The following is a 23,900-nucleotide window of genomic DNA, read 5'->3' on the forward strand; positions in this document are numbered from 1 at the left end:
GGTGGTAGTGTGATGGTCTGGGGTTGTTTTTGCTGCTTCAGGACCTGGAAGGCTTGCTGTGATAGATGGAACCATGAATTCTACTGTCTACCAAAAAATCCTAAAGGAGAATGTCCGGCCATCTGTTCGTCAACTCAAGCTGAAGCGATCTTGGGTGCTGCAACAGGACAATGACCCAAAACACACCAGCAAATCCACCTCTGAATGGCTGAAGAAAAACAAAATGAAGACTTTGGAGTGGCCTAGTCAAAGTCCTGACCTGAATCCAATTGAGATGCTATGGCATGACCTTAAAAAGGCGGTTCATGCTAGAAAACCCTCAAATAAAGCTGAATTACAACAATTTTGCAAAGATGAGTGGGCCAAAATTCCTCCAGAGTGCTGTAAAAGACTCATTGCAAGTTATCGCAAACGCTTGATTGCAGTTATTGCTGCTAAGGGTGGCCCAACCAGTTATTAGGTTCAGGGGGCAATTACTTTTTCACACAGGGCCATGTAGGTTTGGATTTTTTTTTCTCCCTAAATAATAAACACCACCATTTACAAACTGCATTTTGTGTTTACTTGTGTTATATTTGACTAATGGTTAAATGTGTTTGATGATCAGAAACATTTTGTGTGACAAACATGCAAAAGAATAAGAAATCAGGAAGGGGGCAAATAGTTTTTCACACCACTATAGATAGATAGATAGATAGATAGATAGATAGATAGATAGATAGATAGATAGATAGATAGATAGATAGATAGATACTTTATTAATCCCAATGGAAAATTCACAAATCATAGTGGTTAGTGTTCCTGCCTCTGAGCAGTAAATACTTGAGTTCTGAGTTGATTCTGCGAGTTTCTGTGGTATTCTGGTTGCCTCTCATACCCTTGTACGTTCATTTTAGGATGATATGCAGCTCTATGTTACCCTACTGTAGAGATGCCTGCTCCTTATGAGGAAGGATTTCATGAGAACACTAGGGGAGGACTGTGAAATAACAGCAGCTAACCCACCTTCCATTCTGCCTGCAGCTAACAAAATGCACCAGAAGAAGAAAAATGACTCACCATTTTCTCCTTTACTTGCAGTCCTTCCAGTATAAACCTCAAGCCAAGCAGGAAGTAGCCGTCATTGTATAGACCAGCAGACCAGACTGAACATCTGAAACAACCGCTACTCAAGCTTTTGCACCTCTCAAAGACACTTTGTGGCTAATAAATGGGCCGACTAGAACGTACCCAAATCCTGTGAATTTGTGCAACTGCAAGACAAGTAAATCTAAAGAGAAGAAGACGTAATGTGGGAAGCCGGGGTGGTCTGTCAACACAAACTCAACACAGTACTTCAATATTAACAAAATGGACAAGTTACAGAAAAGCAGAGCTCAGGAGTGGCCCTCAGTCTCGAAGGCTGGACTCGCACACCAGCATCTCCATGGCAGCCTGCAGACTTTGGAGCTTGGCGTTAGGCCAGTCCACACGCTCAGCTGCTCTTGCCAATGTGGCCAGACGGCGTGGCGTATTCACGCAAGCAGGTCTGTTCACTTGTTCACTTCCAGCCATGAACAGCCTGCATCAATAAGGAAGCAGTTAAGAAATAAAACATCAGTGTCATTAATAAAATTGAGGGAACGGCAGCCATAGACCCTTGAGCAGAAATCAGCTGACTGGCAATCACTGCTGATAAACTCCCAATAAACTTACCACATCTTATTTTTTTCACACTTTGCTGATTCTGCATTGTCTATAAGGAGCGGTGACCCTTTCGGTTTCACTTTTAATATTGTTACGGAGTGGACAGTCGTCTTTTTGAAACTATATTACTGCATTAAGAAAAAGCAAACTGCATTAAAATATTAAATTATTTAAATTTGTTAAACTATTTATTCCATCCATCCATTATCCAACCCACTATATATAGGGTCACGGGGGTCTACCAGAGCCAATCCCAGCCAACACAGGGCGCAAGGCAGGAAACAAACCTCGGGCAGGGCGCCAGCCCACTGCAGAGCACACAGACACACACACACACCAAGCACACACTAGGGACAATTTAGGATTGCCAATGCACCTAACCTGTATGTCTTTGGACTGTGGGAGGAAATCAGAGCACCAGAAGTAAACCCACGCAGACACGGGGAGAACATGCAAACTCCACACAGGGAGGACCCGGGAAGCAAACCCAAGTCTCCTAACTGCGAGGCAGCAGCACTACTGCTGCGCCACCGTGCCACCCCTACACTATTTATTAAAATATGAAATTAATATTACAATATTAAAAGCAAGCCACTCCATTTACAAGTTTGTGCTCAGATGGATGGTGATGGACACAAAGCAGTGCTGTGAAACTCAGAGCAACGCTGCAATAGGCGCTAGAATTGTGCCATATACCAATAATAGGAAAGTGGAATGGTACCAACATTTCAGGAATCTCTGCACCTTTCCACTCATTTGAAGGTAGGCCCTGCACATGAAGAAAGAGTATAAAGCCTTGTTACACTGCCCGGCACACCTTTGAAGCCAACGAATGGATGTAAGACGTCACCACCTATTCCTAAAAATGCTTTCCGCATCTGCAATGACAACACCAACAGACTCCACTCCTCGGGCCCCCCCACTCCCGTCCAGGGTATGTCACTGGCTTCATTCATCTTTGTACTATCTGCAGCGTAAGCCGACATTAAATAAAGTTATTTCTCCTATGTGATTCCTCACTGCTGTTTCGCTAGGGAGGGATATCGATATAGATTTGGGTTAAGTAACACGACGCAATCACAAAAAAAAGAACTTGCCCCCATGGATACAATGCTCTGATGTGATCGCCCTCACCTTATTGCCTTGTCATGATCTGGGGCCTCATGTATAACGCCGTGCGTAGAACTCACACTATAACATGGTGTAAGCACAAAAGCGGGATTGTGCATACACACAGAAAAATCCAGATGCAGGAATCTGTGCGCACGCAAACTTTCACGTTCTTCCACTACATAAATCCCGATCAGCGTGAAAAGTAACGCACGTGCACGCGCCTTCTGTCCCGCCCCAACTTCTCCCAGAATTACGCCTCTTTGAATGTGCAAATCAATATAAATAGCCTTCTGTGAAAAGACAATGGGAAAAGCACAGGGGAAAATATAAGAATTTCAGCGAATACCAAGTGGAGGCAAAGGAAAAACGTACTATTTGTTGGTTTAAACAGTGGTATAAGCAACAAAAGAAAGTTGATCGAGTGACAGAGTGTCGGAAAAACTCATAAGATCAAATTCACAAAGTCGCACAGTGCCCGAAATAAAAAAGAAATCACATATCAAAGTCGCCGTGAAAAGGCGAGTCGTAGCCCACCGTCTGAGTGTCATATGAAAGCTTATTAGGGTACAAACAAAAAACATAGGCACACAGTGGGAAAAAAGCACGAAATGTCAACTTTAATCTCGAAATTTCCACTTTAATCACGTAGTTTATTTTGCCATTAAAGTAGAACATCATAAACTTCCATCTTAAAATCGTTTATTTTAATAGTTTCTCAAGTAGCACGTTAAATGCTTTGTTCTGTGTTTGATCTTCTATGTGCTCTGTGTGTGAATCACTACGTGCTTCCGTTCTTTCTCTTTCTCCGACAGGACACAGAATCCATTACATTCGAGATATTACAGCTCTCTGAATAATTAAAACACTGAGATGTATACGTGATATCATTTTCATGATGATAGGAATGAAAGCATTTTATTAAACATGGGAACACGGTGGCGCAGTGATTGTTCATATCTCACGCAAGAGGCTTGCTGCGCCATGTGCGACCTTCGATGAAATAATTTATTACAGAAGTACTGTCTCTTTCAAACGTACTACCCTCCAATTCCTGTCCATACTTTTCTTTCTCCAATCGCCACACAATCAGCTCTGTAATAGACGTTAAGCCATTTGTAAGCTTAGAACGCCGATTCTTCAAAACTTTTATGTAACATTGAAATATCTTCGTAGTACATGTTTAATTATTCTATTCGTCTATCCTTCCAGTGTCGCGTCAGCACCAGCAAGAATACAGCGCAAGGCAGGAGCTATCTTTGAACTAGCTATACGCTGCGGCACCGTATCCTCACATGTTTAATTATTAACAATACAGATTATTTAAATGAAGTTAAAGTTTTATCTGTATACTATAAGCAGCATATTTTGCTGCATTTCATCTTAAAAATGATATCGTCATCATATGCGCTTTATAAAGTGGCGCAGGTTGTGCAATATTATAACTGTAGTGCAAGTTTACAGTGAGGTAATTGTACTTATAAGTACAAACAGTTCTACAAGGAGCACTTGATGGACTGATTGAGTGCGTTTATAGTTCTTGGGATGAAACTGTTTCTGAAACGCAAGGTCCGTACAGGAAAGGCTTTGACGCTTTTTGCCGTGGTTGAGGTAGTGTGTGCTTGAAACTGTATACCGATAATTCTCTTTCCGATCAGCTGCTGCTGTGATTCCCCACTCAGATACAGTGATATAAATACTCCGAGTGGTGCAGTGAGAGTAATATGGAAAAAGATAATCCGCTGTGGCAACCCTTAACGGGAGCAGCTGAAAGAAGAAGATGTAGTGAGCGTAACAACGCTAAAGCAGTTATGGTATTTGGAATACTATGGCTATTCCCTGGACCATTATATTGCTACAGGTTAATTACAACCAGATGCATTACACTAATAAACAATATGCAGTTAGTTTCAGTATAAAGCCGCGTCAGGAATGTGGGTCTAAGAAAGAAAGGGTAACCACACAGGAACAGTAGCACTGCTTTGACGCTGGGTGCCGTCAGTCTGCAAAACCGAGCGGAGAAATTGCGTACGCCAGGTTATGAGGTTCCGTGGAAATGTGCGTGGCTTTACGCCAAGTTTAGGTTTTATACATCGCGATTTGAGCGTGGAAACGTTCGTACGCAACATTTCTGTGCGTACGCACCGTTTATACATGAAGCCCCAGGTGATTTGTTGTGTGGTGGGTGTGGCAACACACTATCAGCGCATGCTCCCAACCTCTTTCATACACCTAATGGTTCTTTAATGGCACTTTATGATTCTTTACTGGGTCTTGTGGTTCCTCATGGAACCGTTGTTTGACAAAGCATTTCATTCTGGGGTGGGTTCTTTGTATATGAAGTTGGTTCATTGCGCTTTGAAAACTTCCTAATATGTTGAAGAAACCTGAAATCTTTAATGTATGGCAGGCACAAATAGATTAAGAAAACCTGAACTTGGCTTGTGTTACTATATGCAGCCAGGCTCCTTTTAAAATCATGAGCCATTGGTATTTCTCAAATCTGTTACCATCTATTCATGGTTATTTACTGTAAGGAGCCTGTTATGGATCTAAAGAAATAAGGGTTCTTTCTGGAACCTTCATGTGAATGGGTCTTTATATAACCAAAAACGGTTCCCCTGTGTTATACCTCTAACAGCTCTGGCACCTTCATTTTTTAAGTGTACAAAGCCTGCAGAAAGTGAAGGGGTCTGAATACATACATGAATCACAGACTTCAGTTTTTAATGTTTAATAAAAGTTGAAAACCCGATTCCACTTTGTCATTATGGGTTATTGAGTGTAGATTGATGGCAACAATGGGACATTTCTCCATTTAAAATTTAATCCACCCGTCAATAAAGTGTGCAGAAAGTGACGGGGTCTGAACACTTTCTGAATCCCCTGTAAATCTTTCTCAGCGCGGACTATGTCTCGCGGTTTATACAGGTACTTCTATTCAAGGAACAGAAAGGAGGAAAAGAAAAACAGAAAATGATAAGCGGCGGGTGAAAAGTCGAGTGAGAAGAATTCCAGCTTGGAGATTAAAACGTGCAGAATGGATGGGGCTGAAAAAGAACGGGAAAGCAGTGGTAGGAAACCGAAAAGTCAGATGTTATCATTGAGTTGGAGGTGATCGGCTGTTAGCGGAGTGAGAAAGACACAAATGGTGAAACGGTATATAAAGTGAAGGCTGAGAGAAAAAAACAGAAGGCGTTTAGGCGAAGAAAATTACTTTAAAAATGAAAAGCGTTGCAGAAGCGTACGCCAATGACGCGGCGCGCTCAAGTGTTTCTGATCAGGTCGCCGCGCCGCTTCCAGTCACGAGTTCCCGGTTTGACCACCGGAAGACACTCGGCACTTACCTGCGGGCTGCCCGCTCCTCGGAGTTCGGAGACGCGTCTTTCAGTCCTTGCGCCTTGCGTGCCAGTCGCCACTGAAGTGCTGTGTGAGCTTCCTGGGTGTCAGCTGTGCGGGGGCGTGGCCTCTCCGGGGTCTGTTTATTTTCTAATTGCAGAGATGGCGGCGAGGGGGAGTGTGAAGCAGGTAAGCGGGGCTCCTCCTGTTTATTTTGAACGCACCTGTTCCGAGAAAGGGAAGGAAAAGTCTTAACGGTAAGACAGCAGACGCCTGGCAACACTGGACGGGATGACAGCCCATCGCCAGGTGTCCCCGCACACACAGCCATAGTCTTCAGAGCGGCCGATACGCCCCCCCACCACATCCCAGCCTGTTTTAGGATTACGTGAGGGCACCACCTGTAATTGTAAAGCCCGTCTAACATCTGGAATTGTGTAGAGCTGCAGCCCAGTCCCGCCATGAGGGCCAGTGGACAATGAGAAGGGGGGTTATGGGGATACTCCCTCCAAAAATGATTTTTATATGTTACTTAACGAGTGGTGGGCGAGAAAAGTTTTTAATCTGATGTTTTCATGGAGAACGGGAGAAAACGAGCTTTCTGATAGAATGAGCGTCTGTGGAGACCAACACTGAATCGCAAAACAACAAATATAAAAGCGTCCAAAAAAAAACTCACAGTACTCTTTCTTCCTTTAAACGTGTATTTCTATAGCGCCTTACCTTAAACCCACACACTTAAAAATCCTGGTTGTTTAATGCCATTGTATAGCTCTTCACTAAGTTCTCTGGTTGAATATTGCTTGACAAAGCACCATTTCATTCTGTGACGAGTTCTCCGCTTATGAAGTTGGTTCCTTGCGCTTTGAAGAATTTCCTAACGTGCAGAAATAAAAAAGCGAAGTCTTCAATGTATGGTGGGCTACCAAGCAGGACACTAACAGATGAAGAAAATCCGAATTTAGCCGGTGTGACTGTAAGCAGCGAGAGTCCTTTGAAAATCAGGAACTCGCTGGTATTTCCCAGATATGTTATCCTTTTTTCATTATTATTAACTGTATGGAGCCCTTTACGGATCTAAATAAATAAACAGATGTTTCTGGAATCTTCTAGAGAAAAGCCAAGCAAAATGACACCTTTTATTGGCTAACTAGAAAGATTACAATATGCAAGCTTTCGAGGCAACTCAGGCCCCTTCTTCAGGCAAGATGTAATCATCTTCTGGAATCTTCTATAAATTGAAGTTTAAAGAAAGAAGAAAAGTAGGGAATGCTGTGAGATTTTTCTTTGGACACTTTTATATCGTTCACAGCAGTTCAGCGCTGGTCTCTATAGGCACCCATTCTACACTGTTAAAAATGAAGGTACCCGAGGGGTTCTTCAGAAAGATGCCATAAGGCAGTGGTTCCCAAACTCGGTCCTGGGTACCCCCTCGGGCAGCAGGTTTCTGTTCCAAGTAACCTCTGTTTTTAAGTGGACTCCTAGCCTATAGAGCCGTCATTTCCCAGTTTCTGTGTTTTGGAGTCAATGAAAAAAATACAAAAGTAAGTGTGCTAACACATTTTAATAAAAACAGTTATATGTGGATAATCTTTTTTTTTTTTTTACTTTTTATTTATGATTTCCATTCTGCCTTTCCTGCGGTGGGTTGGTTCCCTGCCTTGCGCCCTGTGTTGGCTGGGACTGGCACCAGCAGACCCCCGTGACCCTGTGTTCGGATTCATCGGGTTGGAAAATGGATGGATGGATTCTGCCTTTCCATTATTGACTAATTAGTGGGTCTGACACTGAAGCGTTTACTTGCCTTTCATCATTTAGTGTTGCAGACTGCACAGAATACGGGAAAAATAATAGGAAAACAACAAAAATAGTTAAACATTTAGCCAAAAAAATAGAAATATTTGTAAGCTAACTGCTTATTTTCTGCGGGACGACAAACCCCCCCCCCCCCCCCCCCCCCCCGAAAACTCCCTAGCAGTTTTACTCTATTCGTGAACTTGGAGAGGCTTACCAGCTAACTCTTTAGAATGACCCAGGACAGAGGATGTGGACCCAACTGTGCTTGCTGCCCCACTGGCTTTCGTAAGAAGACACTGGCGATGCCATATCTTAGCCATAGCAGGGCCGCTGCTGGCCAAATGGGTGCCCTAAGCAGAAATTTACTTTTGTGCCCCCTCCCCCAAATATTAGTTAGGCAGCCGTAACAGAGGTGAGGGCGCGCGCGTCATCACGTGTGCTTAGCCTACTCTGCGTTCACCGTAAAATGCAATATATACGTTTATATTTTTGTTTATTTGTATATGTATATTATTGATGTTAATTTATTATTATAATATATAAAAACGATTTTTTTGAGCAGCTGGGATGGTGCTCCCCTGGGAGTTGGTGCCCTACGCAGACTGCGTACTCTGCGTATAGGGAGCGGCGGTACTGGGCCCATATGGGTGGCATATGAGTCCTATTAATCTTTGTCTGGAGAAACACGTCCAGATAGTCAACGTTTTTAGTGAAAGCTTCAAGCCTTGCCCTGCGTTGCCGAGGACTTTCACTTGCGCGTTGTTGAGCCGCAGCGTCTGCTTCATTTCGACGTTGTGTCTCTTCGTCTGTGTCATTAGCGCGACGTCGGTGAGGGACATTCGAGCGCCATCTAGTGGCTGAGCACGAGCACCGCGGACTGCTTACACGTACAGGTCTTTCGTTTATCTAATTGTCTTGGAAAATAAATTTATACTGTTGTTTTTCTAAATGCAGAAAAAAAGGACAATGAAAACAAAGAACAGCTAACTAAATGAGATCAATTATTATCACTTACTATGAAACTGGTTGGGAAAAAAAAAACCTGCAGCCACAGAGGGTCTCCGGGACCAAGTTTGGGAACCACTGCCTTATGGAAACTCTTTGAAGAACCACTCAAACAGCTTCATTTTTAAGAGTGTAGAATGGGTGCCTATGGAGACCAGCGTTGAACCGCAGCGAATACTATAAAAATGACCAAAAAATCTCACAGCACTCTCTACTTTTCTTTAAACTTCAGTTTATATAGCGCCTTCCCTCAAATCTAGGGTCACTTTACAAAAATGTAGGCTGTGAAAGGTGCTATATAGTCGCCCGACCCGACACAGACTGACAACTGAGGCACGTGTAAAAATAAAAGAAAACGTGCTTTTATATTTCTTCAGCCGCGGGGCACGTCTTCCCCGTGTCCCACCGGCTCAACACGGTCCACACACTCAAAGCGAATCCAACACACACACACAATATAATAGCGAAGAGCTGTTTAAAGAATGGAATTCTAAAGCAACTCCCGTAATTCCAGTGATTTTTCATGATTGCCTGTGGACGGAAACTAGCAGTCAAAAGTCTGGAGACACTTAGAAATATTCAGGTTTTTGATAGAAGTTGATCTATTTTTAATCAACTATACCATTACATTGATTTAGAAATACAGCCAAGACATGACAAGTGTTTCTGAAGGCAATTGCTGCTTGATTTTTAATTTTTTTATTCACATAACACTGCAAAGTCCCATTTTCAGCCGTTATTCCTTCATTTGTCCTAATGGTCAGCTCCCTTAGCTTATCCCTAATTAGTCTTTTGAAATTCTAATAGGTTATTAGAGAAACCTTCATAATAGATAGATAGATAGATAGATAGATAGATAGATACTTTATTAATCCCAAGGGGAAATTTCACATACTCCAGCAGCAGCATACTGATACAAAAAACAATATTAAATTAAAGATTGATAACAATGCAGGTAAAAACAGACAATAACTTTGTATAATGTTAACGTTTACCCCCCGGGTGGAATTGATCTTCTCAGTCTGTCAGTGGAGCAGGATGGTGACATCAGTCTGTCGCTGAAGCTGCTCCTCTGTCTTGAGATGATCCTGTTTAGTGGATGCAGTGGATTCTCCATGATTGACAGGAGTCTGCTCAGTGCCCATCGCTCTGCCACAGATGTCAAACTGTCCAGCTCCATGCCAACAATAGAGCCTGCCTTCCTCACCAGTTTGTCCAGGCGTGAGGCGTCCTTCTTCTTAATGCTGCCTCCCCAGCACACCACCTTGTAGAAGAGGGCGCTCGCCACAACCGTCTGATACAACATCTGCAGCATCTTATTGCAGATGTTGAAGGACACCAGCCTTCTAAGGAAGTATAACCAACTCTGTCCTTTCTTACACAGAGCATCACTATTGGCAGTCCAGTCCAATTTATCATCCAGCTGCACTCCCAGGTATTTATAGGTCTGCACCATCTGCACACAGTCACCTCTGATGATCACGGGGTCCATGAGGGGCCTCGGCCTCCTAAAATCCACCACCAGCTGCTTGGTTTTGCTGGTCTTCAGTTGTAGGTGGTTTGAGTCGCACCATTTAACAAAGTCCTTGATTAGGTCCCTATACTCCTCCTCCTGCCCACTCCTGATGCAGCCCACGATAGCAGTGTCATCAGCGAACTTTTGTACGTGGCAGGACTCCAAGTTGTATTGGAAGTCCGATGTATATAGGCTGAACAGGACCTAATCACATTAGCACCACTGAAACCTGTTATTGTGTTCACTTGGGTGGCAAAGTAGTGGCGTTCCTGAAGTTCAGTCACCGGTTCACACATGAAACGGCTTTCTCAAGAAATATGTCAGCCTTTTGTTGTGTTTGCAGAATGAAGCCAATCAATCACTTGTGACAGGCTGCCAAAAAGAGGAAGGTGTCTACTGATGCCTTGAGAGGAGACGCCACGCCGATATCTTACCAAAAACAGAAGAAGAAGGGGAAGGCCCAGATGAACAACAGCATCTGAGTGTGCAGTGTGGGAAACAAACACCCTACAGGTCCTCAGTTGGCTTCTTCCTTAAAGTAGAACATCTGTATTTTTAAAGTCAAAGTTTCTTCTTCACAATCGTGCATGTTCAAAAGGTACGCACTTTCTATACATTTTTAAAAATAGTTAAGGGGCACAGACTCCAGAAGTTTCTGAATAACGTGGGCTGCCATTTTGGTAATTCAAGGGGCTCTGGACTTTTCTGCTTTCCCCCCTCTCTGTTAACTCGATGGACACCGAGGAGCACATTCCCCACCTGCCTGGAGCTTCATATGGGCCTCAACCAGCACTGGTTGTAAATCAGAAATCCGGTAGACTTTATTTGTATTGGGGTCATGTATTGCCTCCTCTAGCGCTGACCCAGAGGGGTTTGTTTGTTTGTTAGGTGTAAACAGTTCCCATTTTAGTTCCTTTTATTATTGTTCTTTTTGTAATTGTTAAATAAATGCCTTCTTCCCAAACTAAGTACTGCGTCACCACATCATGTGTGGCACACAGTGATTGTTAGTTTGCTCAGAGACCCTGTTTAATGCTAGTTTCATAGATAGATTGCATACGAATGTAATTTAGCCCGATGACATTTACACTTGCCATTAAAATGCGTCTCCAGTGTCCACACGCATTCATCTGCAGTCAGAATGGTCACAATATCACAAAGAGGAACAGCGGAAAAAAAACTGTGGCGCGTCACACTGCCACAAAGAAATGGAGGGTTTCAGCCTAAAGTCAGAGACGTGATGATCTCATGAAGGAGATGTACACTCACCGGCCACTTGTCAACTCAAATATCTAATTAGCCAATCACATGGCAGCAGCTCAATGCATTTTGGCCTGTCGACACTGTCAAGACCACCTGTTGAAGTTCAAACTGAGCCTCAGGATGGGGAAGAAAGGGAATTGAAGTGACTTTGAATGTGGCCTGGTTGTTGGTGCCTGACAGGCTGCTCTGAGTATTTCAGAAACTGCTGATCTACCGGGATTTTCACCCACAACCAGAAAATGGTCTGAAAATAGGAAAATATCCAGTGAGTGGCAGTTCACTGGACTTTGTTGATGCGAGAGGTCAGAGGAGAATGGCCAGACTGGTTTGAGCTGATAGTAAGGCAACAGCAACTCAAATAAGCACTCGTTTCAAGCGAGGTGTGCAAAAGAACATCTCTGAACACACAACACATCGAACCTTGAAGTATGTGGGTTACACTAGCAGGAGACCACAGTGGGTGTCACTCCTGTCAACTTAGAACAGGCAACTGAGGCTACAATTCACCAAAATTGGACAACAGAAGACGGGAATAACGTTGCCTGTTCTGATAAGTCGATTTCTGCTGCGACATTCGGATATTAACAACACAAAACCATGGATCCATCCTGCCTGGTATCAACGGTCAAGTAATAAGTGTGGCCGCTGCCGCAGGGGGATATGGCCACTCTTCAGAAACCCCCTCTTAAACAGTTTTTAAATGGGTAACAAACTCACTCTTACAGCTCCTCTTTGTAGGATCAGCTGCTGGCTTGCAGCGCGATGTGCTCCTCGAACATTTAAAAGACCGAGCCGCGGCCATCCTGAGGTCTCATTCTCCTGTCTCTCTTCCCCCAGACTCCCTCTGCTCCGGTTGCTGCTTCCGAGCTGCTGTACCCCCTCGATGTGTTCTTTTGAGCAGGAGTCAGGGCCGAGGCGTCAAGTTTGACAACTGTTCCTCGTGTGGCCGGATCACTTCTGAAAGAGACTTGTGTTTGTATCTGCCTGGGCAGCAATAAAGTTTCTACTCCTTGGAATTCCTTCTGTACTCTCCTGTGCAACTTTGAGACCCAAACTTGACGTGAGATGCATTGTGTGAATACAGCTGGTCAAATCTGTTTTTGTGTGGGTTTTCATGTGAGGCTTTTGAACCGGGGGGGGTCGGGTCTTTTCTATACCCACTGCACCTCCCGTCATCCACCTGATGATCACATTCATGAAGGGGAAAGAGCCAAAGGCCCAAGATGCATTCTGGGATGACTCTACATAAGAGGCAAAGCGACAAAACAGGAGAAGGAAATGAGGAGACAACTTGTTTTATTAGTGCAATTTGCAAGTGAAAGTCTTATCACAAAGGTGTTTAAAAATACATAAAATAGATTTTTATTTATTAAATATGTACATTATGATACAAGCAATAAAGTACAAACTCTTTCATATAGATGAGTGATCGACAGAGGCTGAACCTAAGCTGGCGTTTGGGTGTCAACTTCATCAGGCTGTCCTCCTAAAAGAGGCCGAGGTTGTAATTAAGACCACTGGCATAACAGCGTAGAGTTGTGACTGCTGCCAAAGGACGTTGAACCAGCTGTTAAATCCAAGGGTTCACTTGTTTTTTTTCCCACAGCTCTGTGATGACATCCCAAAGCCGCTTCATTTGATACCAGGTTGGTGTTCTTTCGCTTGGCACTGACCTCATCGCTCTAGTAGCCCAGTTAGGCATCACATACCACTCATGACATTGTGGGAGACTTTGCAAAGTTAAAACAAAAAAAAAAGGCAGCAGGGGAAGTGGCGACAAGGCCTGTCGGTGCTTTTCAGTAAGCGTGCGCGTCAGACGGCCGCCATTTTCTCCGCTTTCCCCGTTCATGACCTTGTATGCTGTACCGACTGAAGAGTCAGGGAAGTGGAGACCGAACTGCGTCGTCTAACCCTAACAGATGGCCTCAAGCAGGGATGCATGGGACTGTACAGCGTATATTAAAAAAATAATAATGTTAACAGCGGTAGGCAGATCATAAAGCGTCGAGATGCAGAGGACTTATTTCGATAAAATAAATAAAACTTAATAAAAAACAAAAACAAAACACGTTAAGTTATTGCACGTCACGACACAGTGTTAGATGGCCAACGACAGACGGATAAACATCTGATGAATTATGTGCGTTAAATTCAGGCATTTTCCATTTTCCCCACTTTCGTTAATAATCCGCTTAGTGTTTGTTTAGGGCCACAAAGCGGATCTTGGGGGGCAAGGCAGGACCCAAGCTAACATTACACAGCCCACTGAAGCGGACACTGATTTGTCCATTTTAACCATAGTGGAATATTTATTAAACATAATCCATCCATTCATTATCAAAGTCACTTATATTTAGGGTGACGAGCCTATAGCGGTTAAGAAAAAGTACGTATGTGTAAAAGTGTCTTACAATATGGCCTGATCTCCATCTAACGAGCAAAAACAGCCTGTTTTAGCTAATAACACACAAATCAGCGCATTATCTTGTACATATTGAATACATCACTCAGACATTCACAGTCCAAGTTGGAAAAAGTCTGTGAACCCTCAGGCCAATGAAGGAGTCAGGTGTGCGCAAACCTGGAGACCAACCAATAGCATGAGCTTGGAGGCGTGGCTTACAAGTACATACACTCTTGACTGGTAAAGCAGGCTGAATGTCAGGCGTCAAGATGCAGAGGACTTATTTCGATAAAATAAATAAAACCTGGCTCAAGCCAGATGTCCTAAAAATATGGCCGAGCTGTAAAAGGTACTGTAAGGAAGAAAGGTCCAAAATTCCTCCTGAACGTCATGCAAGTCTGATCCACAGCTACCAGAAGTGCTAGTCTGAGGTGATTGCTGCCAAACGACGTTCAACCAGTTATTAAATCCAAGGGTTCACTTAGTTTTTCCACAGCACGCTGTGAATAATTGAATTGTGTGTTCAACAAAGACAGGAAGAATTATAATGGTGTGTGCGTTATTAGCTTAATTATAGTGTGTCTGTCTATACTGGTGACTTCGATGAAGATCAGACCACAAGTTATCACCAGTTAATGCAGAATACCAGGCAATTCCAAAGGGTTCACATACGTTTCCTTGCCACTGCATAATGGCAGCAGTGGGTACAAGGAAGGAACCACCCTGGACGGGTTGCCAGTCGTTTACAGTGCACATTCATATTGGATTGATTATCATGACTTGCATTTTAGTAATTGTAATTTTTGGGTCACAATAAGTCCATGGGATTGGGGAAGGGAAAAACAGGAAGAAGGGGAAAACTCCACCCAGAAAGCATGGAGTGGACATTATCTCCTACAGTTTCCTGAAGATAATTAGCACATACAATAGCTAATGGATGGATCGTTTAGTTTAGCTCATTTCACCACTGAAGTGAAGTGCCGAGTATATCAGTTTCATAACAAATGATACATCATGAAACATCACCCAACCCGTGGTGGCAGGTGGTGTGCAAGGAGACTTTCAGAAGTCTCGGTGAGACATATGATGCTGTACAAAGTTAGGCTTGGGGAGGTCCTGTGACCTGCCTTGACTTAACTCAGGGGGGATTCGGGCTCCATTGCTGGAGAATGGTGATGGCTGCTGGTTTTCATTCCAACCAAAGTGTCCTATTGAAATTTCCTCTTAACTAGGCTCCTTGTGTCTCTGAAATCAGAATGCGCGTTTCTACAGCATCCCATGAGACAGTGAACAGGTTTCGCTTTAACACACTTGTCTATCGCATCCAGTCAACGTACTTGACGTGATCTCCCGAGTATCATCTTCTCATGTGACGTCTCTGCCTCAGTGCTTCAGGAACCAGCGACCTTTCATGAATTCTTTCACAGTAGTAATGGAAGTTGGGTCTAACTGGACATTGAACATAGTGAGTGAACATTTGGCATTTCAGGACGCATGCTTATGAATTTAGTTAAAACTGCACAACAGGTGAGGATTTCCATAAAGACGAAAAGTACGAGAGGCTTTATCAAGAAAGGAGTTAAAGAGTGCTTTGCCAAAGATTGTGGCCAAAAGACATTGAAGGGTGGGCCGAGTTCAAAAACTACTTCTGATTTTACAAACAAGGTGGAGAAATTCAGAAAGGGTCGGCTGTAACAAAACCCAGTATATGCTCTGTGGTTTAACTGTCCTCACTTATCATCCATGGAGAACCCCAAGGATGGAGATCGTCCAAAACTTTAGCACTGATTTTCTTTCTCCAACGTGCTCAATGTGAGCAGGAGATACAGGAAGAATAAAAAGTGATACAAAGTGATGGTGCCCAGTGAAAAGGAAGAAGGTCCAATTCAAAGACTGGGTATGCTAGCTGAGAGTGGCGACTTGAGGCTCCATTTAAGCAAGTGCATGAATGTGTCAGGACAAACAGTTAGCCCCGCCACCCACCTGTGCAGAGTAAATCTAAAATCCACCTTGCTCCACTACGAGAACAAAGTACCACGAGACTCTGGTCTCTTCAGAAGAGTGCTCCACTGAAAGTGGAGATAGGGAGGCAGAGGAGGGAGCAGACGTCCGACTGCTGGAACTGCATCTGGAGAGGCGGGGGCTTGCGGTCCCTCCAATTGATGCTGCTTTCTGGCTTGTAGCACACCGACACCTCGCATCTGCAGGCAACAAGGAGAGAAGAGACATTAGCTGAGTGAGGAGAAAGTCTTTCCTGAAATTTATTTGTAAAGAACTAAAAGTGCTGTCCAGATACGGCAGAAGGGCAGCAGTCATTTCCAATACATCACCTACTACATGCTCTGTTAGAGCTGGCTTGTATTTATTTTCTGTTTTTATGGTTGTTTTTCTTAATTTTTGAATGATTATTTTACATGTTTTATGTTATTTCCATTAGATCTGCTAACTGTTTTATTAATAGATAGATAGATAGATAGATAGATAGATAGATAGATAGATAGATAGATAGATAGATAGATAGATAGATAGATAGATAGATAGATAGATACTTTATTAATCCCAATGGGAAATTCACATTCTTCAGCAGCAGCATACTGATACAATAAATAATATTAAATTAAAGAATGATAACAATGCAGGTGAAAAACAGAAAAAACAGACAATAACTATGTATAATGTTGAATGTTAACATTTACCCCTCTGGGTGGAATTAAAGAGTCGCATAGTTTGGGGGAGAAACGATCTCCTCAATCTGTCAGTGGAGCAGGACAGTGACAGCAGTCTGTCACTGAAGCTGCTCTTCTGTCTGGAGATGATCCTGTTCAGTGGATGCAGTGGATTCTCCATAATTGATAGGAGCCTGCTCAGCGCCCTTCGCTCTGCCACAGATGTTAAACTGTCCAGCTCCATGCCAACAATAGAGCTTGCCTTCCTCACCAGTTTTTCCAGACGTGAGGCGTCTTTCCTCTTAATGCTGCCTCCCCAGCACACCACTGTGTAGAAGAGGGCGCTCGCCACAACTGTCTGATAGAACATCTGCAGCATCTTATTACATCTTAGCATCTTAGGACGCCAGCCTTCTAAGGTAGTATAACCGGCTCTGTCCTTTCTTGCACAGCGCATCAGTATTGGCAGTCCAGTCTAATTTATCATCCAGCTGCACTCCCAGGTATTTATAGGTCTGCACCATCTGCACACAGTCACCTTTGATGATCACTGGGTCTATGAGGGGTCTGGGCCTCCTAAAATCCACCACCAGCTCTTTGGTTTTGCTGGTGTTCAGGTGTAGGTGGTTTGAGTCGCACCATTTAACAAAGTCATTGATTAGGTCCCTATACTCCTCCTCCAGCCCATTCCTTATGCAGCCCACGATAGCAGTGTCATCAGCGAACTTTTGCACATGGCAGGACTCCGAGTTGTATTGGAAGTCCGATGTATATAGGCTGAACAGGACCGGAGAAAGTACAGTCCCCTGTGGCGCTCCTGTGTTGCTGACCACAATGTCAGACGTGCAGTTCCCAAGACGCACATACTGAGGTCTGTCTTTAAGATAGTCCATGATCCATGCCACTAGGTTTGAATCTAATCCCATCTCTGTCAGCTTGTCCCTAAGGAGCAGAGGTTGGATTGTGTTGAAGGCGCTAGAGAAGTCTAGAAACATAATTCTTACAGCACCACTACCTCTGTCCAAGTGAGAGAGGGATCGGTGTAGCATATAGATGATGGCATCCTCCGCTCCCACCTTCTCCTGATATGCAAACTGCAGAGGGTCGAGGGCGTGTTGAACCTGTGGCCTAAGGTGGTGAAGCAGCAGCCTCTCCATGGTCTTCATCACATGTGATGTCAGAGCAACAGGCCGAAAGTCATTCAGCTCACTAGGACGTGATACCTTTGGGATTGGGGTGATACAAGATGTTTTCCAAAGCCTCGGGACTTTCCCCTGTTCCAGGCTCAGGTTGAAGATGCGCTGTAGAGGGCCCCCCAGCTCCGATGCACAGACCTTCAGCAGTCGTGGCGATACTCCATCTGGACCCGCTGCTTTGCTGGCACGAAGTCTCCTCAGCTCTCTGCTCACTTGCGCTGTTGTAATTATGGGTGGGGATGTCTTTCCTATGCTGGTATCAGCAGAAGGATGTGTGGAGGGTGCAATACTCCGAGGTGAGAGTGAGAGTGGGTTAGGGTGGTCAAACCTGTTAAAAAAGTTGTTCATTTGGTTTGCTCTCTTCACGTCTCTCTCAATGGTGGTACCCCGCTTCGAGCTGCAGCCAGTGATAATCTTCATCCCATCCCACACTTCCTTCATGCTGTTATTCTGCAACTTCTGCTCCAGCTTTCTCCTGTACTGCTCCTTCGCCGCCCTGAGCTGGACTTGGAGTTCCTTCTGCACGCGCTTGAGCTCATGCTGATCACCGTTTTTAAAAGCCCTTTTCTTCTGGTTCAAAAGGCCCTTGATGTCACTTGTAATCCATGGCTTGTTGTTAGCATAGCAGCGTACTGTTCTTACTGGAACTACAATGTCCATACAGAAGTTGATGTAGTCAGTAGTGCAGTCAACAACTTCCTCAATGTTCTCATTATGAGATCCCTGCTGGATATCCCAGTCTGTAGTTCCAAAAAGTTCTCTCAGAGTATTCTCAGCCTCCGGGGTCCACTTCCTGAATGATCGTGTGGTTACAGGTAGGACTCTCACTTTTGGTTTATAGTGAGGCTGAAGCAGAACCAGGTCATGATCTGCTTTCCCAAGCGCAGGCAGCGGGGTGGCGCTGTATGCGTCTTTAACGTTTGCATACAGTAAATCAATAGTCTTATTTCCCCGGGTGTTACAGTCCACATACTGGGAGAATGCAGGTAATGTTTTGTCCAGCGTCACATGGTTAAAGTCTCCAGCGATTAGCACAAGCGCCTCAGGGTGCTGCGTTTGTAACTTAGCAACAGCGGAATGGATGATGTCACTCGCTGACTCCTCGTCCGCCCGAGGAGGGATATACACGATGACAACAATGACATGTCCAAACTCTCTGGGCAAGTAGTAGGGACGTAAACTTACGGCCAACAGTTCGATATCCCTGCAGCAAGTGGAGATTTTGACGTTAACATGTCCAGAGTGACACCACCGTGTATTAACATAGAGAGCGAGTCCTCCTCCTTTGTGCTTACCACAGGTACTTGCATCTCTGTCCGCTCTAACTGTGCTAAACCCGGGTAGCTCCACGTTGGCATCTGGGATGGTGTTATTTAGCCAGGTTTCGCAAAAACACAACAAACTGCATTCTCTGTAGGTTCTGACATTTTTCACCAGCGCAGTCAGTTCGTCGATCTTATTTGAGATTGAGTTCACATTCCCCAGAATCACAGAAGGCACCGAAGGCTTGAAACGCCACTTTCTCGCAAGCCGCTTCATTTTTAGCTTAGTGCCGGCTCTGCTGCCACGATATCGCCTTCTTACCTCGTCGGGTAAATATGGAACCACACCGGCACTGGCATTTGTTCTCAGCGCCCGAAGTTGAGTACTTGAATAGGCGAGTCTCGGCGTGTTAAAATCCATGCCCACGTTGTAAAAGTAAGTGTGTCCAGGGAAGGAATCCACATAAAATAAAGTGGTAGGAGTGATCAATAAATAAAAATAGAAAAATAAAAGTAGAAAAGTACACATACATATACAGTCATACACGGAGCTGCTGAAAAGGCTGCCACTCACGGCGGCGCCGGATGTTATACTATATCTGTTTAAAATTGCTAATACAAAAACCACCAAATATGTGACTCTTCAATTCCACTCGGGGGGTAAATGTTAACATTATACAAAGTTATTGTCTGTTATACCTTCATTTTTATCACTCTTTAATTTAAAATTGTTTTTTATCAATATGCTGCTGCTGGAGTATGTGAATTTCCCCTTGGGATTAATAATCTATCTATCTATCTATCTATCTATCTATCTATCTATCTATCTATCTATCTATCTATCTATCTATCTATCTATCTATCTATCTATCTACAGTACATACAGAAAGTATTCACAGCACATCACTTTTTCCACCTTTTGTTATGTTACAGCCTTATTCCAAAATGGATTAAATTCATTTTATTCCTCAGAATTCTACACACAACACCCCATAATGACAACGTGAAAAAAGTTTACTTGAGGTTTTTGCAAATTTATTAAAAATAAAAAAACTGAGAAATCCCATGTACATAAGTATTCACAGCCTTTGCTCAATACTTTGTCGATGCACCTTTGGCAGCAATTGCAGCGTCAAGTCTTGTTGAATATGATGCCACAAACTTGGCACACCTATCCTTGGCCAGCGTCGGTGCACAGCCATTTTAAGATTTCTCCAGAGATGTTCAATCGGATTCAAGTCTGGGCTCTGGCTGGGCTCTGTCACTCAAGGACATTCACTGAGTTGTCCTGAAGCCACTCCTTTGATATCTTGGCTGTGTGCTTAGGGTCGTTGTCCTGCTGAAAGATGAACCGTCGCCCCAGTCTGAGGTCAAGAGCGCTCTGGAGCAGGTTTTCATCCAGGATGTCTCTGTACATTGCTGCAGTCATCTTTCCCTTTATCCTGACTAGTCTCCCAGTTCCTGCCGCTGAAAAACATCCCCACAGCATGATGCTGCCACCACCATGCTTCACTGTAGGGATGGTGCCAGGTTTCCTCCAAACGTGACGCCTGGCATTCACACCAAAGAGTTCAATCTTTGTCTCATCAGACCAGAGAATTTTCTTCCTCATGGTCTGAGAGTCCTTCAGGTACCTTTTGGCAAACTCCAGGCGGGCTGCCATGTGCCTTTTACTAAGGAGTGGCTTCCATCTGGCCACTCTAACATACAGGCCTGATTGGTGGATTGCTGCAGAGATGGTTGTCCTTCTGGAAGGTTCTCCTCTCTTGACAGAGTGACCATCGGGTTCTTGGTCACCTCCCTGACTAAGGCCTTTCTCCCCTGATCGCTCAGTTTTAATGGCCGGCCAGATCTAGGAAGAGTCCTGGTGGTTTCAAACTTCTTCCACTTACGGATGATGGAGGCCACTGTGCTCATTGGGACCTTCAAAGCAGCAGAAATTTTTCTGTAACCTTCCCCAGATTTTTGCCTCGAGACAATCCTGTCTCGGAGGTCTACAGACAATTCCTTTGACTTCATGCTTGATTTGTGCTCTGACATGAACTGTCAACTGTGTGACCTTATATAGACAGGTGTGTGCCTTTCCAAATCATGTCCAGTAAACTGAATTTACCAGAGGTGGACTCCAATTAAGCTGCAGAAACATCTCAAGGATGATCAGGGGAAACAGGATGCACCTGAGCTCAATTTTGAGCTTCATGGCAAAGGCTGTGAATACTTATGTACATGTGCTTTCTCAATTTTTTTATTTTTAGTAAATTTGCAAAAACCTCAAGTAAAGTTATGGGGTGTTGTGTGTAAAATATTTAATTAACCTGACCTGTATTATAGACTGTATTAACTAGCTGTGTGAGCCCATGCTGTAAAAAGCCCAGGGTCCTAGAAACTATTGAAATCATCAGAAGAACGATGAAATGTAGAGATGTCAGGTAATTGAAAAGAACTACTCTGGGCGTCTCTCACCTAGGATGTTTCATTTTGCGAAGTGCTCACCTCACTTGTGTCTTAGCCGCTAAGCGACTTTGTGTTTCTTTGGAGGTTTCGTTTTGCCGACATGCTCACCTCGCTTGTGTATTAGCGGCTAAGCGACTTTGTCCTTCTTCGGAGGTTTCATTTTGCCAATGTGCTTGTCTCACTTGTGTATTAGCAGCTAAGCGATTTGTCTTTCTTCAGAGGTTTTGTTTTGCCGATGTGTTTGCCTCGCTTGTGTCTTAGCGGCTAAGCGACTTTGTGTTTCTTCGGAGGTTTTGTTTTGCCGACATTCTCACCTCGCTTGTGTCTTAGCGGCTAAGCAACTTTGTGTTTCTTCGGGGATTTCATTTTGCCGATGTGCTCACCTCGCTTGTGTCTTAGCGGCTAAGCAACTTTGTGTTTCTTCAGGGATTTCATTTTGCCGATGTGCTCACCTCGCTTGTGTCTTAGCGGCTAAGCAACTTTGTGTTTCTTCGGGGATTTCATTTTGCCGATGTGCTCGCCCCGCTTGTGTCTTAGCGGCTAAGCGACTTTGTCCTTCTTCGGAGGTTTCGTTTTGCCAATGTGTTCACCTCGCTTCTGTCTTAGCGGCTAAGTGACTTTGTCTTTCTTCGGAGGTTTCGTTTTGCCGACATGCTCACCTCACTTGTGTATTAGCGGCTAAGCGACTTTGTCCTTCTTCGGAGGTTTCATTTTGCCAATGTGTTCACCTCGCTTCTGTCTTAGCGGCTAAGTGACTTTGTCTTTCTTCGGAGGTTTCATTTTGCTGATGTGCTCGCCTCGCTTCTGTATTAGCAGCTAAGTGAGTGAAACTTTCGACCTGTAGTGTATGTATACTGTATATGTGTGTGTGTAAATGGATAATGAAAATGTCTTTCTACACTGTTGTTTTTCACATTTCATAAGCATGTCTGTTTATGCCATGCCAAATTTGGGCAAGATTCATAAAAAACCCCATGAACACTCACTGTGTCACGCTCTGCACAATCTTCTTCTCATCCTGGTCGAAACAAACGGCAAATGTAGTATTGCTGCCCCCTACCACTTGAACCTTGTCCACTTTCACTTGACTGGCATGGATTTGCTGGAACGACAAAAAATATTTGCAAAAGGCTGTTAGTCAGTTTGGGGTTAGGAGGTTCAGACCAGGCTGCTCACCATACAAAGCCAACACAACTCATCACCATGTCCTCAAGGCTAACTGTAACATAATACCGTTCCATCAGTGGTGTGGGAACGGGGTTGGCAGAGACAACCAAATGGTGGGAGAGTCTGAATGGAGAAGGGCCTAAGAAACAATGGCTGGACTGCCTGAAAGAGGATACACGGCATGAAGATCGAGACTGATGTGCTAAAAAGCAGAACCCATGGAAGGAGGTGACAAGCGCTATGGCAAAGAGCCATTTATTGCAATTTGGGGTCACAAGACTAATCAATCAGTCTAACATGACCACCTGCCTTGGCACTGTTTCAACGTTGTATTTGAACCTGTGGGGTTATGACTGCTAGTTGCAGCTGGGAAAAAATGGCCATGATACTAGACAAGAAAGTGCTTTGAGATGATGATCATTACAGTTGGGGGAGTCAGGGGGAATGTGCAAGCGTAAAGTCAATTTCTTTTTTATTTTTGAATTCAGCCCCTGATCACAGCATGAAAGGCCAAAGGGGCTGCCGTTGCCACCCACTGCTTTTCATATTTATATACTGGATAGACTGGGGGGCCAACCCCCACCCTACTCTACCATTCTTTCATCTGTGTAAGACTGAGTGCAAAGAAAATCACAGAGGGTGCTAAGACACAGATCTCTAAATTCTAACGGCACCTCTGGTTTATTAAAAAAGTTAATAATGATGGCTACTGATTAAAAACTAAAAAATAGTCACATGATTAATAATAACAGAAGCTTTACATGTGGTAATGTGAAGAAACATTTCCTGTTAATACGTAGAGATGATACTCACTAAGAAAGGTACTACTGCAGTGGTGGGCTGCGTTGGTCCTGGAGGGCCGCAGTGGCTGCAGGTTTTTGTTCCAACCCAGTTTCAGTTATTGCTGATGAAGCACTTATTGCTCAAGTGACATTTTGATGCTTCATTTTGGCGGTCTCGCTTGTTGAGGTTCCCCACCCTTAATTGCTTATTTCACGCTTAAACAGCTGCATTCTCTGTTTTTAATTTTTAGCA

General features: G+C 44.0%; 2 protein-coding genes across 3 annotated transcripts in view; both read right to left on the reverse strand.

The window, feature by feature from the left end:
- The window catches only part of LOC114664830 (phosphoinositide 3-kinase regulatory subunit 6-like), a 146,430-nt gene extending 139,969 nt beyond the window's left edge, over positions 1-6,461 (reverse strand). For both annotated transcript variants that reach the window (XM_051936289.1, XM_051936288.1), the window contains exon 1: positions 6,144-6,461. The gene's annotated coding sequence lies outside the window, so the exon portion shown is untranslated. The remainder of the gene's footprint in view (positions 1-6,143) is intronic.
- A 6,534-nt stretch (positions 6,462-12,995) lies between these two features.
- The window catches only part of pik3r5 (phosphoinositide-3-kinase, regulatory subunit 5), a 178,266-nt gene continuing 167,361 nt past the window's right edge, over positions 12,996-23,900 (reverse strand). The window contains 2 exon segments of the mRNA XM_051918933.1: positions 12,996-16,321; positions 22,685-22,800. Of these exon segments, the coding sequence (XP_051774893.1) occupies positions 16,174-16,321; positions 22,685-22,800 (264 nt within the window). The 3' untranslated portion in view covers positions 12,996-16,173.

The sequence above is a fragment of the Erpetoichthys calabaricus genome, chromosome 14 (genome assembly GCF_900747795.2).
Source record: "Erpetoichthys calabaricus chromosome 14, fErpCal1.3, whole genome shotgun sequence".
Lineage (NCBI taxonomy): Eukaryota > Metazoa > Chordata > Cladistia > Polypteriformes > Polypteridae > Erpetoichthys > Erpetoichthys calabaricus.